This window comes from Panthera pardus, unplaced genomic scaffold, assembly GCF_024362965.1.
Source record: "Panthera pardus isolate Hobbes unplaced genomic scaffold, ASM2436296v1 HiC_scaffold_333, whole genome shotgun sequence".
NCBI lineage: Eukaryota > Metazoa > Chordata > Mammalia > Carnivora > Felidae > Panthera > Panthera pardus.
Window position 1 is genome coordinate 941770 of NW_026526914.1, and position 19457 is coordinate 961226.

Genomic DNA, 19457 nt, shown 5'->3' on the forward strand with positions numbered 1-19457 from the left:
CTAGGGCCCCAAAGCAAGGGAGTCCTGTTCCGGAAAACGCTGAGATTCCTGACAATACCGGGCCTCCATTCTGCTGGAAGAGGGCGTTCGAGAGTCCAGGAATCGTGGCAACACCCCTGTCTCAGTCCCAGACAATTTCACTCATTCATACGCACTCACACGCACACGCACGGGCACGGGCACACACACACACACTCCCCCTCTGTGGCTGTCTCTAGTGGCGACTTACTCTCCTTCTTCGGCCTCCTTCCATGTCCCTCTGGCCTCTGTCTGTCTCTGAGTCCCTGTGATCATTTTCTTGAGGGAACGCTTCCTCCCTCCCGCACCTCCATCTCTCTTTCTCTGTCTCTGTGCTGTCCTTGCACAGTATCAGTGCATCTGGGTTTCTGTGAGCTGTGCGTGTCCATATGGACGGAGTAGGCTGCTGATGGCACAGGGCTGCAGGGGAACACACAAAGGAACGCACAAGTACCAGGGGTCAGAGCACATCCAGACCTCCTAAGCCGTGACTGCCTCCAGGCAGCCCACACAAGCTGGGTATACATGTGAACTGAGAAAGGTCAGTCCCTTGGCCCTTGCCCTGTAGGTTGCAGCCAGCTGGGAGGTACTGAAACCCAAGGGACTGCCCAGTGTTGAGAGGGTCTGAAGAAAGGGCAGGAGCCGAGGAGGCAGGGAACCTAGTCGTAGCTGGTGTTTCTCCACATGCCATGTTCCGGTGCCATTGGTACTGGAAGGTTGGTATCAGTTGTGGCTCTCTTTCCTTGGCATCTCAATGCAAGCTTCCGTGACCCAATGGAGGTCCTGAATCTGCCCTAGTTTTCAGCCAGGTTGGGCCCCAGGACAAATGCACGTGCTGTGTGAGGGGGGAAAGCAAGTGTGAGTCGTGAGGAGGAGCTAGCCTCGTGAGTGGGATGTGGCAGAGGGCATGAGTGAGTGCACAGGTCCACTAGAGTGTGTCTGTGAATGTATTGTGGCTGGCGCCTGTGAGTACTTTTGCCTGAGACCTAGCGTTTGTGCTGGCAGCGTGCACGTGTCTGTGTCCACGTGCCGCGTGGCCGTGCATCTTTGTGCCTGAGTGAGTGTGTGTAGGCCGTTGGCAAGCGAAGGAAAGAGACTGGGGGCTTTCCTGACTTGGTGAGTAAGGGGGGGCTCCCGTGCCAAAGTGCAGCGAGTGCAATCCCTTCGCGCCTGGGATCGACACGGAGCTAGCTGATCACCTTTCATGACGGGAGGAAAGCCCGGACTTTGCCTGGGTCCGCTCGTCCTGTGTTGCCTTGGCCAGGGGCAAGTTGGGGTTGGGCCACCCATGGCGCAGTGGAGGAGGACCAAAGTTCCCTGCAAGGAAGTGGGCGTTAGTGGAGGGAGGCAGCAGAGAGCATGAGTAAGCCTGGCCCTGCTCCTGGAGCGGCCTTGGGGATCATCGCAAGGCCTTGTGGTCCCAGCCAGGGTATGTGTCTCGGTGAACATCCTCCTGGATGACCCTGCAGAGACAGGCCTGGCTGGTCTAGAGTCCCTTGCGAAGTTGGGGCCCGGCCCCGGGACCCCAATACTGTGGTAGGTGTTGTTCAAACTGAAAGGCATTGCCTGCTTGTCCCAGACAGTCCCTGCACCTGGGACCCAGATTTGTTCCCACGTTCCTGCCACGGGGTCTCCCGGCGATGCGTGGGAGTTTGACAGGCCCCATTTCTCTGGAGGGAGTGAGTTGCATAGGTCAGGTGCACCAGGGTCTGGGCCTGCTTTCCTGTCTTGCCCACCCGCTACGTCCTCTGCTGAGGGCAGCTTGAGGGCTCACCACTGGACCTGTTCCTCTCCCTTTCTGGGTAAGAGTTTGCCTCTCTGTCGGTCACACTGGCCACCCCCTCTCAGCCCCCTACCACCTGTTCAGCCTCCCCCCATCCACCTGCGTTTCTATGCATTGCTGTCACCTGAAGCGGTGGTGTGCTGCCTCATATATCACAGCCACCCTGGAGCATTTCTGTACCCCGTTCGTATCCTGACATAGCCCAGCGAGTCTGGAGGAACCTCTTCTGTGTCACGGAAGCAACATGTTGGCCAGAGGGCCCGGCACACGAATTTGGAAATCCTAGAATCCCCCGCCTGCCTGGCAGCCTCCTGGTCCCATAAAGAGGTAGGGGAACACTGCATTCCACCAAAGGGAAAAGGCAATGCATGAGTGTGGTGCCTGGCCAGGCAATGCATCTCGAGCCTCCAATCCTGCAGTGGCTCTGTGTGGTGTGTGTGTGTGTAGCTTATGCTGTCTGACATAGACCGGCAGGGAGTCCACATCACCACTGCCCTGACAGGGAGGGAGACCACATCATCGCCCTCACTGCACACCGTCTGCAGCTTATTGCTTCCCCAAAGTGGTCATGTGGCTTCATGTAGACCCTGGGGCGTGTCCCTCACTTGGGTCCCAACACTGCATCCCCCAACCCCCCGATACCTCTCGGAGACCCTTGAAATCACGCTGCCTGTGGCACAGGGGGACAGTGTTTTGAGCCAGCGCCCACGCTCATGGCAGCCTGCCGCCTAAGTGAGTGGTAAAGGAAATGGGACCAGGATGAACAGACATACGGCCAACGAAGGCCTGGGGAGGGTCCCTGTGAGAAGATGGCCAAGCATTGTGGGAGGAAGGGGACCGCTGTCTGTGGGACAGACACAAGCTCCAGGAATCCCAGGGCCCACGGTCACGGGTCTTTCCTGTGCACTGCCACACACGGGAGCAATGGGCAGCCCATCATGAGAGGGGGGTGTGTGCTTGCCAGTGTGTCACTTTCCAGGCAACGGGGACAAACGGCAAGAGCGGCGCGCATGATACGCAGCCTCCCCTAGTGTGGCGTCCTCTCCACGTCACACACCTCTGGTCACCGACCTTCCCTAGCCGGTGCACTGCTAGACTGCTGTCATGACATACATGTCTTCTGGGAGCAAGGATGGACGTAGAGAGTATGCAAAGGAGGCTGAGCAGATGGAAAACCGGGGTGCACAGACAGCAGGCGCACAGCTGACATGCGTCTCCCGGACAGCCAAGGTGATCCGCTGAGTGGATTTGTCGGACTAGGGGCACAATGAACAAAGGTGGCGGTGTAAATGGGCAAAGCGGGGAGGTCCCCCTTTACCCGTGTGTGTAGATAGCCGCGTGCCCAGCGCAGCGTGGAATGCAAAGGTCGCTTTCGCATGGCCAGAAGCCAAACAGGGCACCCAGAGCGCACAGAGGGCCGGCTGCAAGCCCCCCGGAGGAGTTGCACTGCACGGGGCCCAGAGCCTTCCTGCCTATGCAACAGACGCGCCCCAGTTTCCGGGTGACCTAGGGGCGGGACCGCCGAAGCCACGCACGCCACCGTCCCTATGATTGGTCCTGAAGGCAGTGAAGCGGCCTGGGCGTGGCTTGGAGCTCCCTCAGCCTCAAAGCCGCAGGCGCACACCTCTCACCACAAAGGCCTCCGAGGCAGCATCGGCATAGCGATAGCCACCGCCGAGGCATCCTGGGTACAGCACCATGCGCATGCGCATGCGCATGCGCCCCCTCGACCTTTGGGCTCTGGGAGGAAGGGGGAGCGAGTTGCCAGCCATTGCCCTCAGGGCTCCACTCACTGGGTCTGGGGAGGGGGGCCGTGCTTTCACCTCCCGCTTCGTCGTCGGTAGGAGCCACAGTTGGTGTCTCGGGCCGGGGCCGCATGTTGCGCGACTCGTGTTTCCGAAACACTGGGGATGCCCGGAGCCCCCATGCCGCCTTCGACCGGGAACGGGGCGGTCGAGAGACGAGGGCCCGTGGGGACACTGGGTCTCCGGCAGGGCCGGAGGTGCCGCAGGCCGAAGGCTCGCAGGCCACAAGCGAACAGCCTGTGCAGGAAGGCCAGGCCCGACCCGAGAGGCAGGTGGGCGGCCCCAGCGAGATATCGGTGCCGCTGGTGCATGACATAGTGGCGGTGGAGGCGCTGTGGGGCCTGGCGGAGGAGGAGGTTGAGGTGGCGGCCGCGGAAGAGGACGCGCCTGGGGAAGAGGGGCATGAGCAGAGGAAGAAGGGGGAGGAGGACGAGGAGCAGGAGCCGGGGAAGGAGAAGGTCCAAGTTCACGAGGAGGAGGACCTGAAGGGCGAGGGGGAGCAGCAGGACCAGAAGAGCAGAAGGAGGAGGAGGAGGAGGAGGAAGAGGGGGAGAGGCAGCAGGAGTAAAAGATTAGAAGGAGGAGGAGCAGCAGAAGCCCAAGCAGAAGGAGGAAGAGCGGAAGGAGGAGGAGTTGGCGGAAATGAAAGGGGAGGAGCAGGAGCAGCAGGGTATAGAAGCGGGCGTGGCGGCGGCCACGGCGCCGGCCGCGGCGGTGGCGGTGGAGGCATTGGCGGCGGCAGTGGCAGGGGAAGGGGACCAGGAGGAGGAGCAGGAGGAGGAAGGGAAGGCGTGCGAGCCATTAAAGGGAGAGCAGAATTGCAAACCGAGGAGGAAGAGGAGCAGGAGAAGGAAGCGCTGGAGGAGCAGTAGCAGGGCGAGGAGGAGGTGGAGGGCAAGGACGACAAGGAGGAGCAGGTGGAGGAGGAACAGAAGCCGAGTGAGCAGGAAGGCCGATGGGTGGAAGAAGCCCAGGAGCTGCAGGTGAAGCAGGCTAAGAAGGAGCAGGTAGAGTCAGGCCTCCGTCCTTGCCCTTCCCCACTGGAGGCTCTGGAGGCTCTGGAGGCCCTTCAGATAGAGCTACAGCCGGTGAATAAACAAGCCAGCCGGGAGCACGCTCGACTCAAACTCAGGATGTGGCAGAGGCGGCAGCGACATCTGCAGCAGAGAGGTGCCCTTATCCAGGGCATCCGTGGTTTCTGGGCCAAGGCTGTATCCTTCCTGCTGCTGGTGGAGGGTCCACAGGGGGCTGGGCTTGCGCAAGAGGAAGGAAAGGGAGGTGCCATTTAGAGGAACCCAGGACAGGGACTGGAGCTAAGCCACGCTCCAGTGGCCGGGAACGTGCAAACGTGATCCCATCCGGTGGTCCTGGCTCTGCAATGAGTGTGGGAGGAGGGCAGTGCCGGGGTGGGGGAGGCATGTGTGCTTTACGTCGCACCTGGCACGGAAACAGCGCTGGGAGAGTGGGGAGTGGCGGTGGAGGTCCAGGCCAGGTCGGGGAAATGACCGAGGGCTTCTTCCCACACAAAGCCGCGTGGGGGCACGTTTCTGGGTCCCACTAAGCATCTTGCTGCGGGGAAGGCGATGTGAATGCCCACTGGTCGGCGCGAGACCGGATGTGTGCTGTCTGGCTGTGTGGAAGTAAGCGTCCTCAGTGTCCTCACGAGCACACAAAGCTAGGCGTGGTTGCGGGCGTCTGGGCATGCACAGCCTCCTGTGCGTGTCTAGCAGAGCCCTGCGCGATCCTGAGACCCCGTGGGCCTGGACGCAGCCTGTGGGGAGGGCTTGAGACCCTGGGGGAGGACGCCAGTCCCGGGGGGAGGACGCCTGGATGCTGTCCACACTGGTTCTCTGGTTCGAGCTCTCTCACGCCCAGCACCTGAAGGCTCTTTGACCTGCGGCAGTTTGTGAACCACCCTCAGATGTCAGCCCTGATTAGTAAGCCCGATGAAAGCATGCTTCGCCACATGACCAATTTGAAGGTCGGCCTGGGAGTGGGAGGTGGTGTGGGTGGCTGGCTGTGTGGGGAGGGGAGGTGGTGGGGAGAAGTGATGTGTTCCTTCCTCAGGGGAGGGCGGGTCTCCTGGAACAAGATTTCACATTTCTGCCCCACTGTACCACGGCAGGTGGAGGAACACAAGTTTCCCAGGGAATGCCGGAAGATCCTGCTGTTTTTTGGCAAGAACTCCTACTTCCAGAATGAAGTCGTTACGAAGGAGTATGTCCTAGGCCTTGATGGTAAGTGTCCACTGACTGCATGGGCGGCAGTGGGTGCAGGGTTGAATGTGATTAGTTCTCTGGCGCCTTCTCACATACTCGTCTTCCTGCAGGGTATAGGGCGTCTCATTCCAGTCCCATCCAGTGGTACCCAAGGTACAGACAGGAGGCCTACAGACGCAGGCATGACAACAGCAGCCTCAACTTCTTCAACTGGTTCTCTGACCACAGCTTTGCCGGCTCTAGCAGGATTGCTGAGGTGGGGCCCTGTAACAAGGAAGGGAGGTGATTTTCATGGGTTCCCCCACTGCGTGGGATAGCTACCTGAGGCCTGGCCTGTCTCCCCTACCAGATAATCATAGAGGATCTTTGGCCCAACCCCCTGCCGTATTTCAAGATGAAGGAGGCCCCAGGAGAGAGAACTGAGAGGGAAAGAGGTGAGCAGCCAAGGGTGTGGGCACGGAAATGTGTGTCATGGGGTCCAGGGCACAATTCTCTTCTGCATGGAGGCACCGAGACTCACAGCGGCACAGGAGGTGACCCCAGGTCAAAAGGGCATCAGCCTGAGACAGGGAGTCTTAAGAAGTAACGTGTCAAAGAGGCTTTGCCCCTTTGGGGAGCCTGAAGGTGGGAAGGGGGCTAGACAAAAAGAATGAGCAAAGCGGGACAACCAAAGCTGGCTCATCACATAGCACGGTGACAACTGTCATTCCCGGACCATGAACCCCACCCTCAGGCCTCCTACCACCATCCCACATGTTGTCTGGCTTCTGGATCCCCTTGTCAGCTTTGGCACAGCTTATCACACCCTCCCATCCTACTTTCCGTTTGGAAACATTCAAGCAACCTTACTCAGGGCCAAGATAAGACTCTCACCTGTCCTGTGTGTGTGTGTGTGTGTGTGTGTGCGTGTGTGTGTGTGTGTGTGTGTGTGTGTGTGTGTGTGTGTATGTGTGTGTGTCTGTCTGTCTGTCTGTGTGTACCCATATATCCCAGGGATATGCACGATCTTGAGAAGAGTATGAAGGAGCGTCGCACTTCATCGACCCCAGTGGAAACCCTTCCGATGCTCACCGATGGTCCACAAGATTCTCCTGGCCATGAAATAAGGACAAGGGTGGTGGTGACACGTGGCGCAGGGCGGGGGTCCAATACATTTGAAGAAATATAGAATGGGAGATAAACAGCATGAAGTGTTTGTGTGTGTCTTCCTCTCAGGTTCGCTCTGGGGCGTGTCCATGTATACATGCGGCTGTCCAGAGGTGTAAGTGTTCTGTGCCTGCACATTGGAGTTCCAAGGAAGGGCGGGACGTAGGACATTGTCCGTAGGGATGGGTCACACATTGGGATTGCATGTGAGGTCAGTAAGATTGAAGCAATGGGGACTTGAGTGAGGGAGGCCAGGGCACAAACCTGAGAGAAAGGCCAGTGCCCAGGTTCATAGGTTTCCTGTGAAAATGAGGAAATTCAAGGAAACGGAGAGGCCAGCACAGGCCAGGGATGTCCAATATTCAGGGATTGGGCATGTCCATGATGGTGCCCCCAGAATCCCGCATGGGGACACCCTCAGTCATGTTGACTGAACCGCCACACAGGGAGGAATTCCCAGGGTTGATTACCCTCTGGTTTTCAGACGTCTACCAATGCAGACTGTCTTGTGGACAAGGTCAGGATCTCAGGACCAGCCACACATATTTGAGGGATTGTGAGCAGGTTGTAAGATTGGCGTCCAGGGGAAGGAACCGAGGGACCAGAGGCAGAGTGGGTGGGTAAGACCGATGAAGTTCTGCTTCAGGCAGAGTTGACAGGGACAACATACACACTGCAGAGAAAACAGCCCACTACAGTCTCACGCAACTCCAAAATCACAGCGAACTTTTCTGGTTCCACTTCCTGAAGCTGAGCCTCCCAAACACCGCTTCACTTATTCTCACACACACACACACACACACACACACACACACACACACACACACACAAGACTCCTGAAGGAGTCCTAGTGCTGATGCCCTTGTGTGAACTTTGCTGTTTCTGAAAAGACCTCTGGTTACGAATGGGTGGCCCGGATTGCAAGCCAACAGAGGGGAGGGTCGCGGGGAGGTGGGGCTCTTCAAGGGCATGAACACGCCAACCTCTCCCGTGTGCCCTCTGCCCTCTCATCATCAGCCGTGATGAGTCGGGTGATGCTCTTCCTCTGTGTCCACAGGCTTAAGTTCTGGAGATTTAACTTGCACAGGGCAGCCGTAAGCAATGCTTCACCGCCTCGTCAGATTTCTCAGAGGCAAGTGCTCTCACCACACACAAAGAGGGGTCGCTGAGAAATGTCCCGGTGAAGGTGGCTGGACGGAGCGCTTGCACGTGAAGGATACGGGCACATCCGTCACTGCCCGTTGTGTCCCTCAGGCACGCACTAGTCCTGGTGGACTAAGCTGAGCTCAGAACCCAGCAGTCAAAGGTGTCAGCCTCGTTCCTGCAAACATGGATCAGACTCCCAGGTAGGACGTAATGGACAAATTAGGGACCAGAACACACAGGAGGCACAGGGAAACGAGACACAAACTGGCAGGGGGAAGTCTCTCCCAGCCAGGAACATGCCACGTGGCAAAAGAGTAAGTGGGAAAACGTTGCCGGTCCGCTTTTCACAATTTACGCCTGCATCTGCAATGTGCAGGCCAGTGACGTTTGAACCCCTCGGGCGCAAAGGGTTTGAAAACAGAAGGACAGAAAATAGAGGTGTGACGGAATGCTCACAGCAAGCCAGCTGCATTTGGGGACATTACCTGGCTGGCAGTGAGTGCATGGCCAATCCTCTGACGAAGGTCCTACAGGCACGGAAGGATTTCTGGCTCCTGGAACATAGAACAGAACACGCAGAAGCCCCTCCACCTGACAGCAGGACAGCAACTGGATCTGTCAGTGGAAGAAAGGGGTTGAATGCAGAGGGAAGCACACTCAAGCGCAGAAGCATACACCAAAGACAAGACAGGCCACCAGAGCCACAGCTGACCCAACACACAGGTGTGCAGAGACGAAGGCGGTTACACGGGTACAGCTGTGCCCACTTAGGCCAGGCAAGGAGGCATCACCAGAGAGGTGTCGGCACAGGCAAAGCCAGGAAAAGACACAAACACGCCAGGGCTCACTCAGGGAGACAGAGGAGCACAGGCAATGCGAGACATTTCCTGTGAACAGAGAACAACGTGACGATCCCGACAGGCCAATGAGACACGTGTGGTTCAGAGACATGGAAGTCAGAAGGCTCCTGAATTGCTGAGGGTGTCCTCTCTCGAGGGACAGCACTCTGGAGCCCACACACGCTGATGTTGGGGTGGAAGAGGCCGCTGGGCAGCAGATACAGTTGTGCAGGGGCTTTAGCAGCTCCTGGACCCTAGGGCTCCCCGGGGAGAGCTGCGGATACGGGAGGACACCCGGGGATGCCGGGTGTGCAGCATGAGGGCTGTAATCCCTCGGACACAGAGCACCGAGGCCTCTGCCCACGGACCTCAAGTGTCCACACTCGAGGGTTTGGCTCTGGGTGCCGTGAGTGCATTCCACACCCACACCTTGTCCGTACCTTGTCTTTGGGACAGGCCGGGCGGAAACGTCACCCTGGCCCCTAAGGAGGTATTGGCTGGAGATATTAACATGTGGGGGACCCTGTGTTCACCTGTCCCCTAAAGTGTTCCTGCTCGGCAAGACCTATCAAGTAACGGCCTGCTTGTGCAGGAAGATGCCCCAAAGGGCCCAGCCTCATGACCACTGAGGCCGTATTCCCACTGCACAATCACTGGCCATACTTTCTTTGGATGTTCACACCCAAAGACTCGGGTCAGCACTGGGAGCTTTTCCAGGGTACCCTGACATTTACCCATCAAGCAGCTGAGAAGACGTGCCTCTCCAGCCAGTGTGCAGACAGCAGCGAGAGAAAGGCCTGCCTTCCCTTCTAGAGAGTGCGACAGCCTCTGCCCTGGAAGAGGTAAGGCTTGGTCGCACAGATCCTCAACTCCACAGCGTGCTGACACCCCGCTGACCGTGTTGTCTGCATATGATAGGGGCAAGAGGCCTCCATGCATTGGGACTGCCCACGCCTTCTCTGGAATAGAGCCACTGCAGAGAAGGCTCTTGTACTGCAGAGCTGTGCAGTGGGGATCCTGGGGAGCTTGGGCAGCTTGGGAGACAGGAATATTAGTGTCGGGAGGTCAGTGTCAGGCACGCTGTGCTGGGGGCCGTGTTACATGGGGATACAGAAGAGCCTGCGATGGACAAGGCTGAACTCTGTCGACTGCACTGCTCGCACGGTGGAGCTTTTGTTTAGCACAGACATCTCTGGCAAGCAGCCATCTGCTGTGTAAGGAGTATCCCAGCACTCACGTCTTCGCAGGTGAGGCTCGTCCCAGTCCTTTCTAAGCTCCAGGCCTGCCGGGGACCTCTGCACAGAATGCTAAGGCCTCACAAGTCCATCGTTCCCTATGTGGCTGAGGCAGCCTTTGTCCTGGCACTCAGGCAAAGGAACACAGGCTGCCTGGGACGAGGCGACCTCCCTGAGCGCCTGCTGGTGTTTGCACTTGGGAGTCTTCTCACAAGTCTCACATGGCGTGTTGGACACACGGCTTAAGCCTGTGGACACAGAGGAAGAGCATCACCCGACTCATCACGGCTGATGATGAGAGGGCAGAGGGCACACGGGAGAGGTTGGCGTGTTCGTGCCCTTGAAGAGCCCCACCTCCCCGCGACCCTCCCCTCTGTTGGCTTGCAATCCGGGCCACCCATTCGTAACCAGAGGTCTTTTCAGAAACAGCAAAGTTCACACAAGGGCATCAGCACTAGGACTCCTTCAGGAGTCTTGTGTGTGTGTGTGTGTGTGTGTGTGTGTGTGTGAGAATAAGTGAAGCGGTGTTTGGGAGGCTCAGCTTCAGGAAGTGGAACCAGAAAAGTTCGCTGTGATTTTGGAGTTGCGTGAGACTGTAGTGGGCTGTTTTCTCTGCAGTGTGTATGTTGTCCCTGTCAACTCTGCCTGAAGCAGAACTTCATCGGTCTTACCCACCCACTCTGCCTCTGGTCCCTCGGTTCCTTCCCCTGGACGCCAATCTTACAACCTGCTCACAATCCCTCAAATATGTGTGGCTGGTCCTGAGATCCTGACCTTGTCCACAAGACAGTCTGCATTGGTAGACGTCTGAAAACCAGAGGGTAATCAACCCTGGGAATTCCTCCCTGTGTGGCGGTTCAGTCAACATGACTGAGGGTGTCCCCATGCGGGATTCTGGGGGCACCATCATGGACATGCCCAATCCCTGAATATTGGACATCCCTGGCCTGTGCTGGCCTCTCCGTTTCCTTGAATTTCCTCATTTTCACAGGAAAGCTATGAACCTGGGCACTGGCCTTTCTCTCAGGTTTGTGCCCTGGCCTCCCTCACTCAAGTCCCCATTGCTTCAATCTTACTGACCTCACATGCAATCCCAATGTGTGACCCATCCCTACGGACAATGTCCTACGTCCCGCCCTTCCTTGGAACTCCAATGTGCAGGCACAGAACACTTACACCTCTGGACAGCCGCATGTATACATGGACACGCCCCAGAGCGAACCTGAGAGGAAGACACACACAAACACTTCATGCTGTTTATCTCCCATTCTATATTTCTTCAAATGTATTGGACCCCCGCCCTGCGCCACGTGTCACCACCACCCTTGTCCTTATTTCATGGCCAGGAGAATCTTGTGGACCATCGGTGAGCATCGGAAGGGTTTCCACTGGGGTCGATGAAGTGCGACGCTCCTTCATACTCTTCTCAAGATCGTGCATATCCCTGGGATATATGGGTACACACAGACAGACAGACAGACAGACACACACACATACACACACACACACACACACACACACACACACACGCACACACACACACACACACACACACAGGACAGGTGAGAGTCTTATCTTGGCCCTGAGTAAGGTTGCTTGAATGTTTCCAAACGGAAAGTAGGATGGGAGGGTGTGATAAGCTGTGCCAAAGCTGACAAGGGGATCCAGAAGCCAGACAACATGTGGGATGGTGGTAGGAGGCCTGAGGGTGGGGTTCATGGTCCGGGAATGACAGTTGTCACCGTGCTATGTGATGAGCCAGCTTTGGTTGTCCCGCTTTGCTCATTCTTTTTGTCTAGCCCCCTTCCCACCTTCAGGCTCCCCAAAGGGGCAAAGCCTCTTTGACACGTTACTTCTTAAGACTCCCTGTCTCAGGCTGATGCCCTTTTGACCTGGGGTCACCTCCTGTGCCGCTGTGAGTCTCGGTGCCCCCATGCAGAAGAGAATTGTGCCCTGGACCCCATGACACACATTTCCGTGCCCACACCCTTGGCTGCTCACCTCTTTCCCTCTCAGTTCTCTCTCCTGGGGCCTCCTTCATCTTGAAATACGGCAGGGGGTTGGGCCAAAGATCCTCTATGATTATCTGGTAGGGGAGACAGGCCAGGCCTCAGGTAGCTATCCCACGCAGTGGGGGAACCCATGAAAATCACCTCCCTTCCTTGTTACAGGGCCCCACCTCAGCAATCCTGCTAGAGCCGGCAAAGCTGTGGTCAGAGAACCAGTTGAAGAAGTTGAGGCTGCTGTTGTCATGCCTGCGTCTGTAGGCCTCCTGTCTGTACCTTGGGTACCACTGGATGGGACTGGAATGAGACGCCCTATACCCTGCAGGAAGACGAGTATGTGAGAAGGCGCCAGAGAACTAATCACATTCAACCCTGCACCCACTGCCGCCCATGCAGTCAGTGGACACTTACCATCAAGGCCTAGGACATACTCCTTCGTAACGACTTCATTCTGGAAGTAGGAGTTCTTGCCAAAAAACAGCAGGATCTTCCGGCATTCCCTGGGAAACTTGTGTTCCTCCACCTGCCGTGGTACAGTGGGGCAGAAATGTGAAATCTTGTTCCAGGAGACCCGCCCTCCCCTGAGGAAGGAACACATCACTTCTCCCCACCACCTCCCCTCCCCACACAGCCAGCCACCCACACCACCTCCCACTCCCAGGCCGACCTTCAAATTGGTCATGTGGCGAAGCATGCTTTCATCGGGCTTACTAATCAGGGCTGACATCTGAGGGTGGTTCACAAACTGCCGCAGGTCAAAGAGCCTTCAGGTGCTGGGCGTGAGAGAGCTCGAACCAGAGAACCAGTGTGGACAGCATCCAGGCGTCCTCCCCCCGGGACTGGCGTCCTCCCCCAGGGTCTCAAGCCCTCCCCACAGGCTGCGTCCAGGCCCACGGGGTCTCAGGATCGCGCAGGGCTCTGCTAGACACGCACAGGAGGCTGTGCATGCCCAGACGCCCGCAACCACGCCTAGCTTTCTGTGCTCGTGAGGACACTGAGGACGCTTACTTCCACACAGCCAGACAGCACACATCCGGTCTCGCGCCGACCAGTGGGCATTCACATCGCCTTCCCCGCAGCAAGATGCTTAGCGGGACCCAGAAACGTGCCCCCACGCGGCTTTGTGTGGGAAGAAGCCCTCGGTCATTTCCCCGACCTGGCCTGGACCTCCACCGCCACTCCCCACTCTCCCAGCGCTGTTTCCGTGCCAGGTGCGACGTAAAGCACACATGCCTCCCCCACCCCGGCACTGCCCTCCTCCCACACTCATTGCAGAGCCAGGACCACCGGATGGGATCACGTTTGCACGTTCCCGGCCACTGGAGCGTGGCTTAGCTCCAGTCCCTGTCCTGGGTTCCTCTAAATGGCACCTCCCTTTCCTTCCTCTTGCGCAAGCCCAGCCCCCTGTGGACCCTCCACCAGCAGCAGGAAGGATACAGCCTTGGCCCAGAAACCACGGATGCCCTGGATAAGGGCACCTCTCTGCTGCAGATGTCGCTGCCGCCTCTGCCACATCCTGAGTTTGAGTCGAGCGTGCTCCCGGCTGGCTTGTTTATTCACCGGCTGTAGCTCTATCTGAAGGGCCTCCAGAGCCTCCAGAGCCTCCAGTGGGGAAGGGCAAGGACGGAGGCCTGACTCTACCTGCTCCTTCTTAGCCTGCTTCACCTGCAGCTCCTGGGCTTCTTCCACCCATCGGCCTTCCTGCTCACTCGGCTTCTGTTCCTCCTCCACCCGCTCCTCCTTGTCCTCCTTGCCCTCCACCTCCTCCTCGCCCTGCTGCTGCTCCTCCAGCGCTTCCTTCTCCTGCTCCTCTTCCTCCTCGGTTTGCAATTCTGCTCTCCCTTTAATGGCTCGCACGCCTTCCCTTCCTCCTCCTGCTCCTCCTCCTGGTCCCCTTCCCCTGCCACTGCCGCCGCCAATGCCTCCACCGCCACCGCCGCGGCCGGCGCCGTGGCCGCCGCCGCGCCCGCTTCTATACCCTGCTGCTCCTGCTCCTCCCCTTTCATTTCCGCCAACTCCTCCTCCTTCCGCTCTTCCTCCTTCTGCTTGGGCTTCTGCTGCTCCTCCTCCTTCTAATCTTTTACTCCTGCTGCCTCTCCCCCTCTTCCTCCTCCTCCTCCTCCTCCTTCTGCTCTTCTGGTCCTGCTGCTCCCCCTCGCCCTTCAGGTCCTCCTCCTCGTGAACTTGGACCTTCTCCTTCCCCGGCTCCTGCTCCTCGTCCTCCTCCCCCTTCTTCCTCTGCTCATGCCCCTCTTCCCCAGGCGCGTCCTCTTCCGCGGCCGCCACCTCAACCTCCTCCTCCGCCAGGCCCCACAGCGCCTCCACCGCCACTATGTCATGCACCAGCGGCACCGATATCTCGCTGGGGCCGCCCACCTGCCTCTCGGGTCGGGCCTGGCCTTCCTGCACAGGCTGTTCGCTTGTGGCCTGCGAGCCTTCGGCCTGCGGCACCTCCGGCCCTGCCGGAGACCCAGTGTCCCCACGGGCCCTCGTCTCTCGACCGCCCCGTTCCCGGTCGAAGGCGGCATGGGGGCTCCGGGCATCCCCAGTGTTTCGGAAACACGAGTCGCGCAACATGCGGCCCCGGCCCGAGACACCAACTGTGGCTCCTACCGACGACGAAGCGGGAGGTGAAAGCACGGCCCCCCTCCCCAGACCCAGTGAGTGGAGCCCTGAGGGCAATGGCTGGCAACTCGCTCCCCCTTCCTCCCAGAGCCCAAAGGTCGAGGGGGCGCATGCGCATGCGCATGCGCATGGTGCTGTACCCAGGATGCCTCGGCGGTGGCTATCGCTATGCCGATGCTGCCTCGGAGGCCTTTGTGGTGAGAGGTGTGCGCCTGCGGCTTTGAGGCTGAGGGAGCTCCAAGCCACGCCCAGGCCGCTTCACTGCCTTCAGGACCAATCATAGGGACGGTGGCGTGCGTGGCTTCGGCGGTCCCGCCCCTAGGTCACCCGGAAACTGGGGCGCGTCTGTTGCATAGGCAGGAAGGCTCTGGGCCCCGTGCAGTGCAACTCCTCCGGGGGGCTTGCAGCCGGCCCTCTGTGCGCTCTGGGTGCCCTGTTTGGCTTCTGGCCATGCGAAAGCGACCTTTGCATTCCACGCTGCGCTGGGCACGCGGCTATCTACACACACGGGTAAAGGGGGACCTCCCCGCTTTGCCCATTTACACCGCCACCTTTGTTCATTGTGCCCCTAGTCCGACAAATCCACTCAGCGGATCACCTTGGCTGTCCGGGAGACGCATGTCAGCTGTGCGCCTGCTGTCTGTGCACCCCGGTTTTCCATCTGCTCAGCCTCCTTTGCATACTCTCTACGTCCATCCTTGCTCCCAGAAGACATGTATGTCATGACAGCAGTCTAGCAGTGCACCGGCTAGGGAAGGTCGGTGACCAGAGGTGTGTGACGTGGAGAGGACGCCACACTAGGGGAGGCTGCGTATCATGCGCGCCGCTCTTGCCGTTTGTCCCCGTTGCCTGGAAAGTGACACACTGGCAAGCACACACCCCCCTCTCATGATGGGCTGCCCATTGCTCCCGTGTGTGGCAGTGCACAGGAAAGACCCGTGACCGTGGGCCCTGGGATTCCTGGAGCTTGTGTCTGTCCCACAGACAGCGGTCCCCTTCCTCCCACAATGCTTGGCCATCTTCTCACAGGGACCCTCCCCAGGCCTTCGTTGGCCGTATGTCTGTTCATCCTGGTCCCATTTCCTTTACCACTCACTTAGGCGGCAGGCTGCCATGAGCGTGGGCGCTGGCTCAAAACACTGTCCCCCTGTGCCACAGGCAGCGTGATTTCAAGGGTCTCCGAGAGGTATCGGGGGGTTGGGGGATGCAGTGTTGGGACCCAAGTGAGGGACACGCCCCAGGGTCTACATGAAGCCACATGACCACTTTGGGGAAGCAATAAGCTGCAGACGGTGTGCAGTGAGGGCGATGATGTGGTCTCCCTCCCTGTCAGGGCAGTGGTGATGTGGACTCCCTGCCGGTCTATGTCAGACAGCATAAGCTACACACACACACACCACACAGAGCCACTGCAGGATTGGAGGCTCGAGATGCATTGCCTGGCCAGGCACCACACTCATGCATTGCCTTTTTCCTTTGGTGGAATGCAGTGTTCCCCTACCTCTTTATGGGACCAGGAGGCTGCCAGGCAGGCGGGGGATTCTAGGATTTCCAAATTCGTGTGCCGGGCCCTCTGGCCAACATGTTGCTTCCGTGACACAGAAGAGGTTCCTCCAGACTCGCTGGGCTATGTCAGGATACGAACGGGGTACAGAAATGCTCCAGGGTGGCTGTGATATATGAGGCAGCACACCACCGCTTCAGGTGACAGCAATGCATAGAAACGCAGGTGGATGGGGGGAGGCTGAACAGGTGGTAGGGGGCTGAGAGGGGGTGGCCAGTGTGACCGACAGAGAGGCAAACTCTTACCCAGAAAGGGAGAGGAACAGGTCCAGTGGTGAGCCCTCAAGCTGCCCTCAGCAGAGGACGTAGCGGGTGGGCAAGACAGGAAAGCAGGCCCAGACCCTGGTGCACCTGACCTATGCAACTCACTCCCTCCAGAGAAATGGGGCCTGTCAAACTCCCACGCATCGCCGGGAGACCCCGTGGCAGGAACGTGGGAACAAATCTGGGTCCCAGGTGCAGGGACTGTCTGGGACAAGCAGGCAATGCCTTTCAGTTTGAACAACACCTACCACAGTATTGGGGTCCCGGGGCCGGGCCCCAACTTCGCAAGGGACTCTAGACCAGCCAGGCCTGTCTCTGCAGGGTCATCCAGGAGGATGTTCACCGAGACACATACCCTGGCTGGGACCACAAGGCCTTGCGATGATCCCCTAGGCCGCTCCAGGAGCAGGGCCAGACTTACTCATGCTCTCTGCTGCCTCCCTCCACTAACGCCCACTTCCTTGCAGGGAACTTTGGTCCTCCTCCACTGCGCCATGGGTGGCCCAACCCCAACTTGCCCCTGGCCAAGGCAACACAGGACGAGCGGACCCAGGCAAAGTCCGGGCTTTCCTCCCGTCATGAAAGGTGATCAGCTAGCTCCGTGTCGATCCCAGGCGCGAAGGGATTGCACTCGCTGCACTTTGGCACGGGAGCCCCCCCTTACTCACCAAGTCAGGAAAGCCCCCAGTCTCTTTCCTTCGCTTGCCAACGGCCTACACACACTCACTCAGGCACAAAGATGCACGGCCACGCGGCACGTGGACACAGACACGTGCACGCTGCCAGCACAAACGCTAGGTCTCAGGCAAAAGTACTCACAGGCGCCAGCCACAATACATTCACAGACACACTCTAGTGGACCTGTGCACTCACTCATGCCCTCTGCCACATCCCACTCACGAGGCTAGCTCCTCCTCACGACTCACACTTGCTTTCCCCCCTCACACAGCACGTGCATTTGTCCTGGGGCCCAACCTGGCTGAAAACTAGGGCAGATTCAGGACCTCCATTGGGTCACGGAAGCTTGCATTGAGATGCCAAGGAAAGAGAGCCACAACTGATACCAACCTTCCAGTACCAATGGCACCGGAACATGGCATGTGGAGAAACACCAGCTACGACTAGGTTCCCTGGCTCCTCGGCTCCTGCCCTTTCTTCAGACCCTCTCAACACTGGGCAGTCCCTTGGGTTTCAGTACCTCCCAGCTGGCTGCAACCTACAGGGCAAGGGCCAAGGGACTGACCTTTCTCAGTTCACATGTATACCCAGCTTGTGTGGGCTGCCTGGAGGCAGTCACGGCTTAGGAGGTCTGGATGTGCTCTGACCCCTGGTACTTGTGCGTTCCTTTGTGTGTTCCCCTGCAGCCCTGTGCCATCAGCAGCCTACTCCGTCCATATGGACACGCACAGCTCACGGAAACCCAGATGCACTGATACTGTGCAAGGACAGCACAGAGACAGAGAAAGAGAGATGGAGGTGCGGGAGGGAGGAAGCGTTCCCTCAAGAAAATGATCACAGGGACTCAGAGACAGACAGAGGCCAGAGGGACATGGAAGGAGGCCGAAGAAGGAGAGTAAGTCGCCACTAGAGACAGCCACAGAGGGGGAGTGTGTGTGTGTGTGCCCGTGCCCGTGCGTGTGCGTGTGAGTGCGTATGAATGAGTGAAATTGTCTGGGACTGAGACAGGGGTGTTGCCACGATTCCTGGACTCTCGAACGCCCTCTTCCAGCAGAATGGAGGCCCGGTATTGTCAGCAATCTCAGCGTTTTCCGGAACAGGACTCCCTTGCTTTGGGGCCCTAGCCCATCCTCAGGCTAGGGCCATAGAGCAGAAGGAGTGGGAACTTGAGGCATGAGGCTCCAGACTAGGCCCAGCAGGTGGAGTGTCAAGGCCCAAGGTTTTTAAATGCCTGCTGCCTCCTTCTGGAGCCCACCAGCATTTGGGAAGCACGCCCACGGCCCCGTGGCCCTTCGGACACTGAAGTGGCTGTGGCTGTGGCTGTGGCTGTGGCTGTGGCTGCGGTGGAGGTGGGGGAGAGGCAGAGGCAGAGGCAGTGAACTTTTTGACCATGGGTCCTTGGGGTGAAGGCGCTCCAGGCCAGACCCAGACAGTTGGCTGCTGTTCAGGAACAATCAGCTGGAGGGCAGTGGGCGTGGCTCCAGCATTTGAGCCCCTGCCTCCCCTCCCAGGTCTGGAGCAGGTTCTCTGCCTCCCCCTCCAGGGTGACCTCCCTGTTTGGTACATGCCCTTTTCCGCTTTGTCACCGACCACAACTTTCCTGTGGGATGTCTCATATCGGAGAACTGGTGCTACAGATCTCACCTCTTTGGGGAGGAGCCCGGATGGCAGACAGCATGGAAGCTTCTTAAGTGTCTCGCGTGCATGAGATACAGCCAGACCAACACTAAACCATCCTACCCACCCAGGAAACTGACTGGAGGATTAGCACAGCAATCTGCATATCCTGAACCACCGAATTCAGCAGGTACGTGGCATGCAGAAGTGAACTTGGAGAGCGAGGAGGCATGGGAAGGGAGGTGCTTTTGTGCGCGGAGAGGCGAAGGAGACTGGGCAGGTGGAAATTTTACTAACTTTCTTTAATACTCTTCTACATGATTCTTTCCTTTTGTGTCTATATTCACAGATTCTATTTTACTCCCATCTTCTCCTTTTAGTCTACTTCAGTGTATTGGTTTTTCAAATTCTCACAACATTTCCCTTTTTAATATTTTTTATTAGTATTTTCTAAATTTTTCTCCACTCCCACGTTTTTTTCTCTCCTGTGTCAAAACCACTTTCAACACCCAG

At 58.2% G+C, this 19457-nt stretch overlaps 2 protein-coding genes across 2 annotated transcripts; one reads left to right on the forward strand and one right to left on the reverse strand.

The window, feature by feature from the left end:
- Positions 1-3677: 3677 nt before the first annotated feature.
- Positions 3678-6213, forward strand: LOC128774570 (testis-specific Y-encoded protein 3-like; the record flags this gene model as incomplete). The annotated part of the gene is made up of 6 exons (XM_053893636.1): positions 3678-3860; positions 4659-4817; positions 5510-5587; positions 5732-5843; positions 5936-6081; positions 6175-6213. Coding segments are annotated over exons 1-6 (717 nt in total), but the record flags the coding sequence as incomplete, so codon positions are not given.
- A 6013-nt stretch (positions 6214-12226) lies between these two features.
- Positions 12227-14774, reverse strand: LOC128774571 (testis-specific Y-encoded protein 3-like; the record flags this gene model as incomplete). The annotated part of the gene is made up of 6 exons (XM_053893637.1): positions 14592-14774; positions 13635-13793; positions 12865-12942; positions 12609-12720; positions 12371-12516; positions 12227-12277 (listed from the first exon to the last, which is right to left on the reverse strand). Coding segments are annotated over exons 1-6 (729 nt in total), but the record flags the coding sequence as incomplete, so codon positions are not given.
- Positions 14775-19457: the final 4683 nt, after the last annotated feature.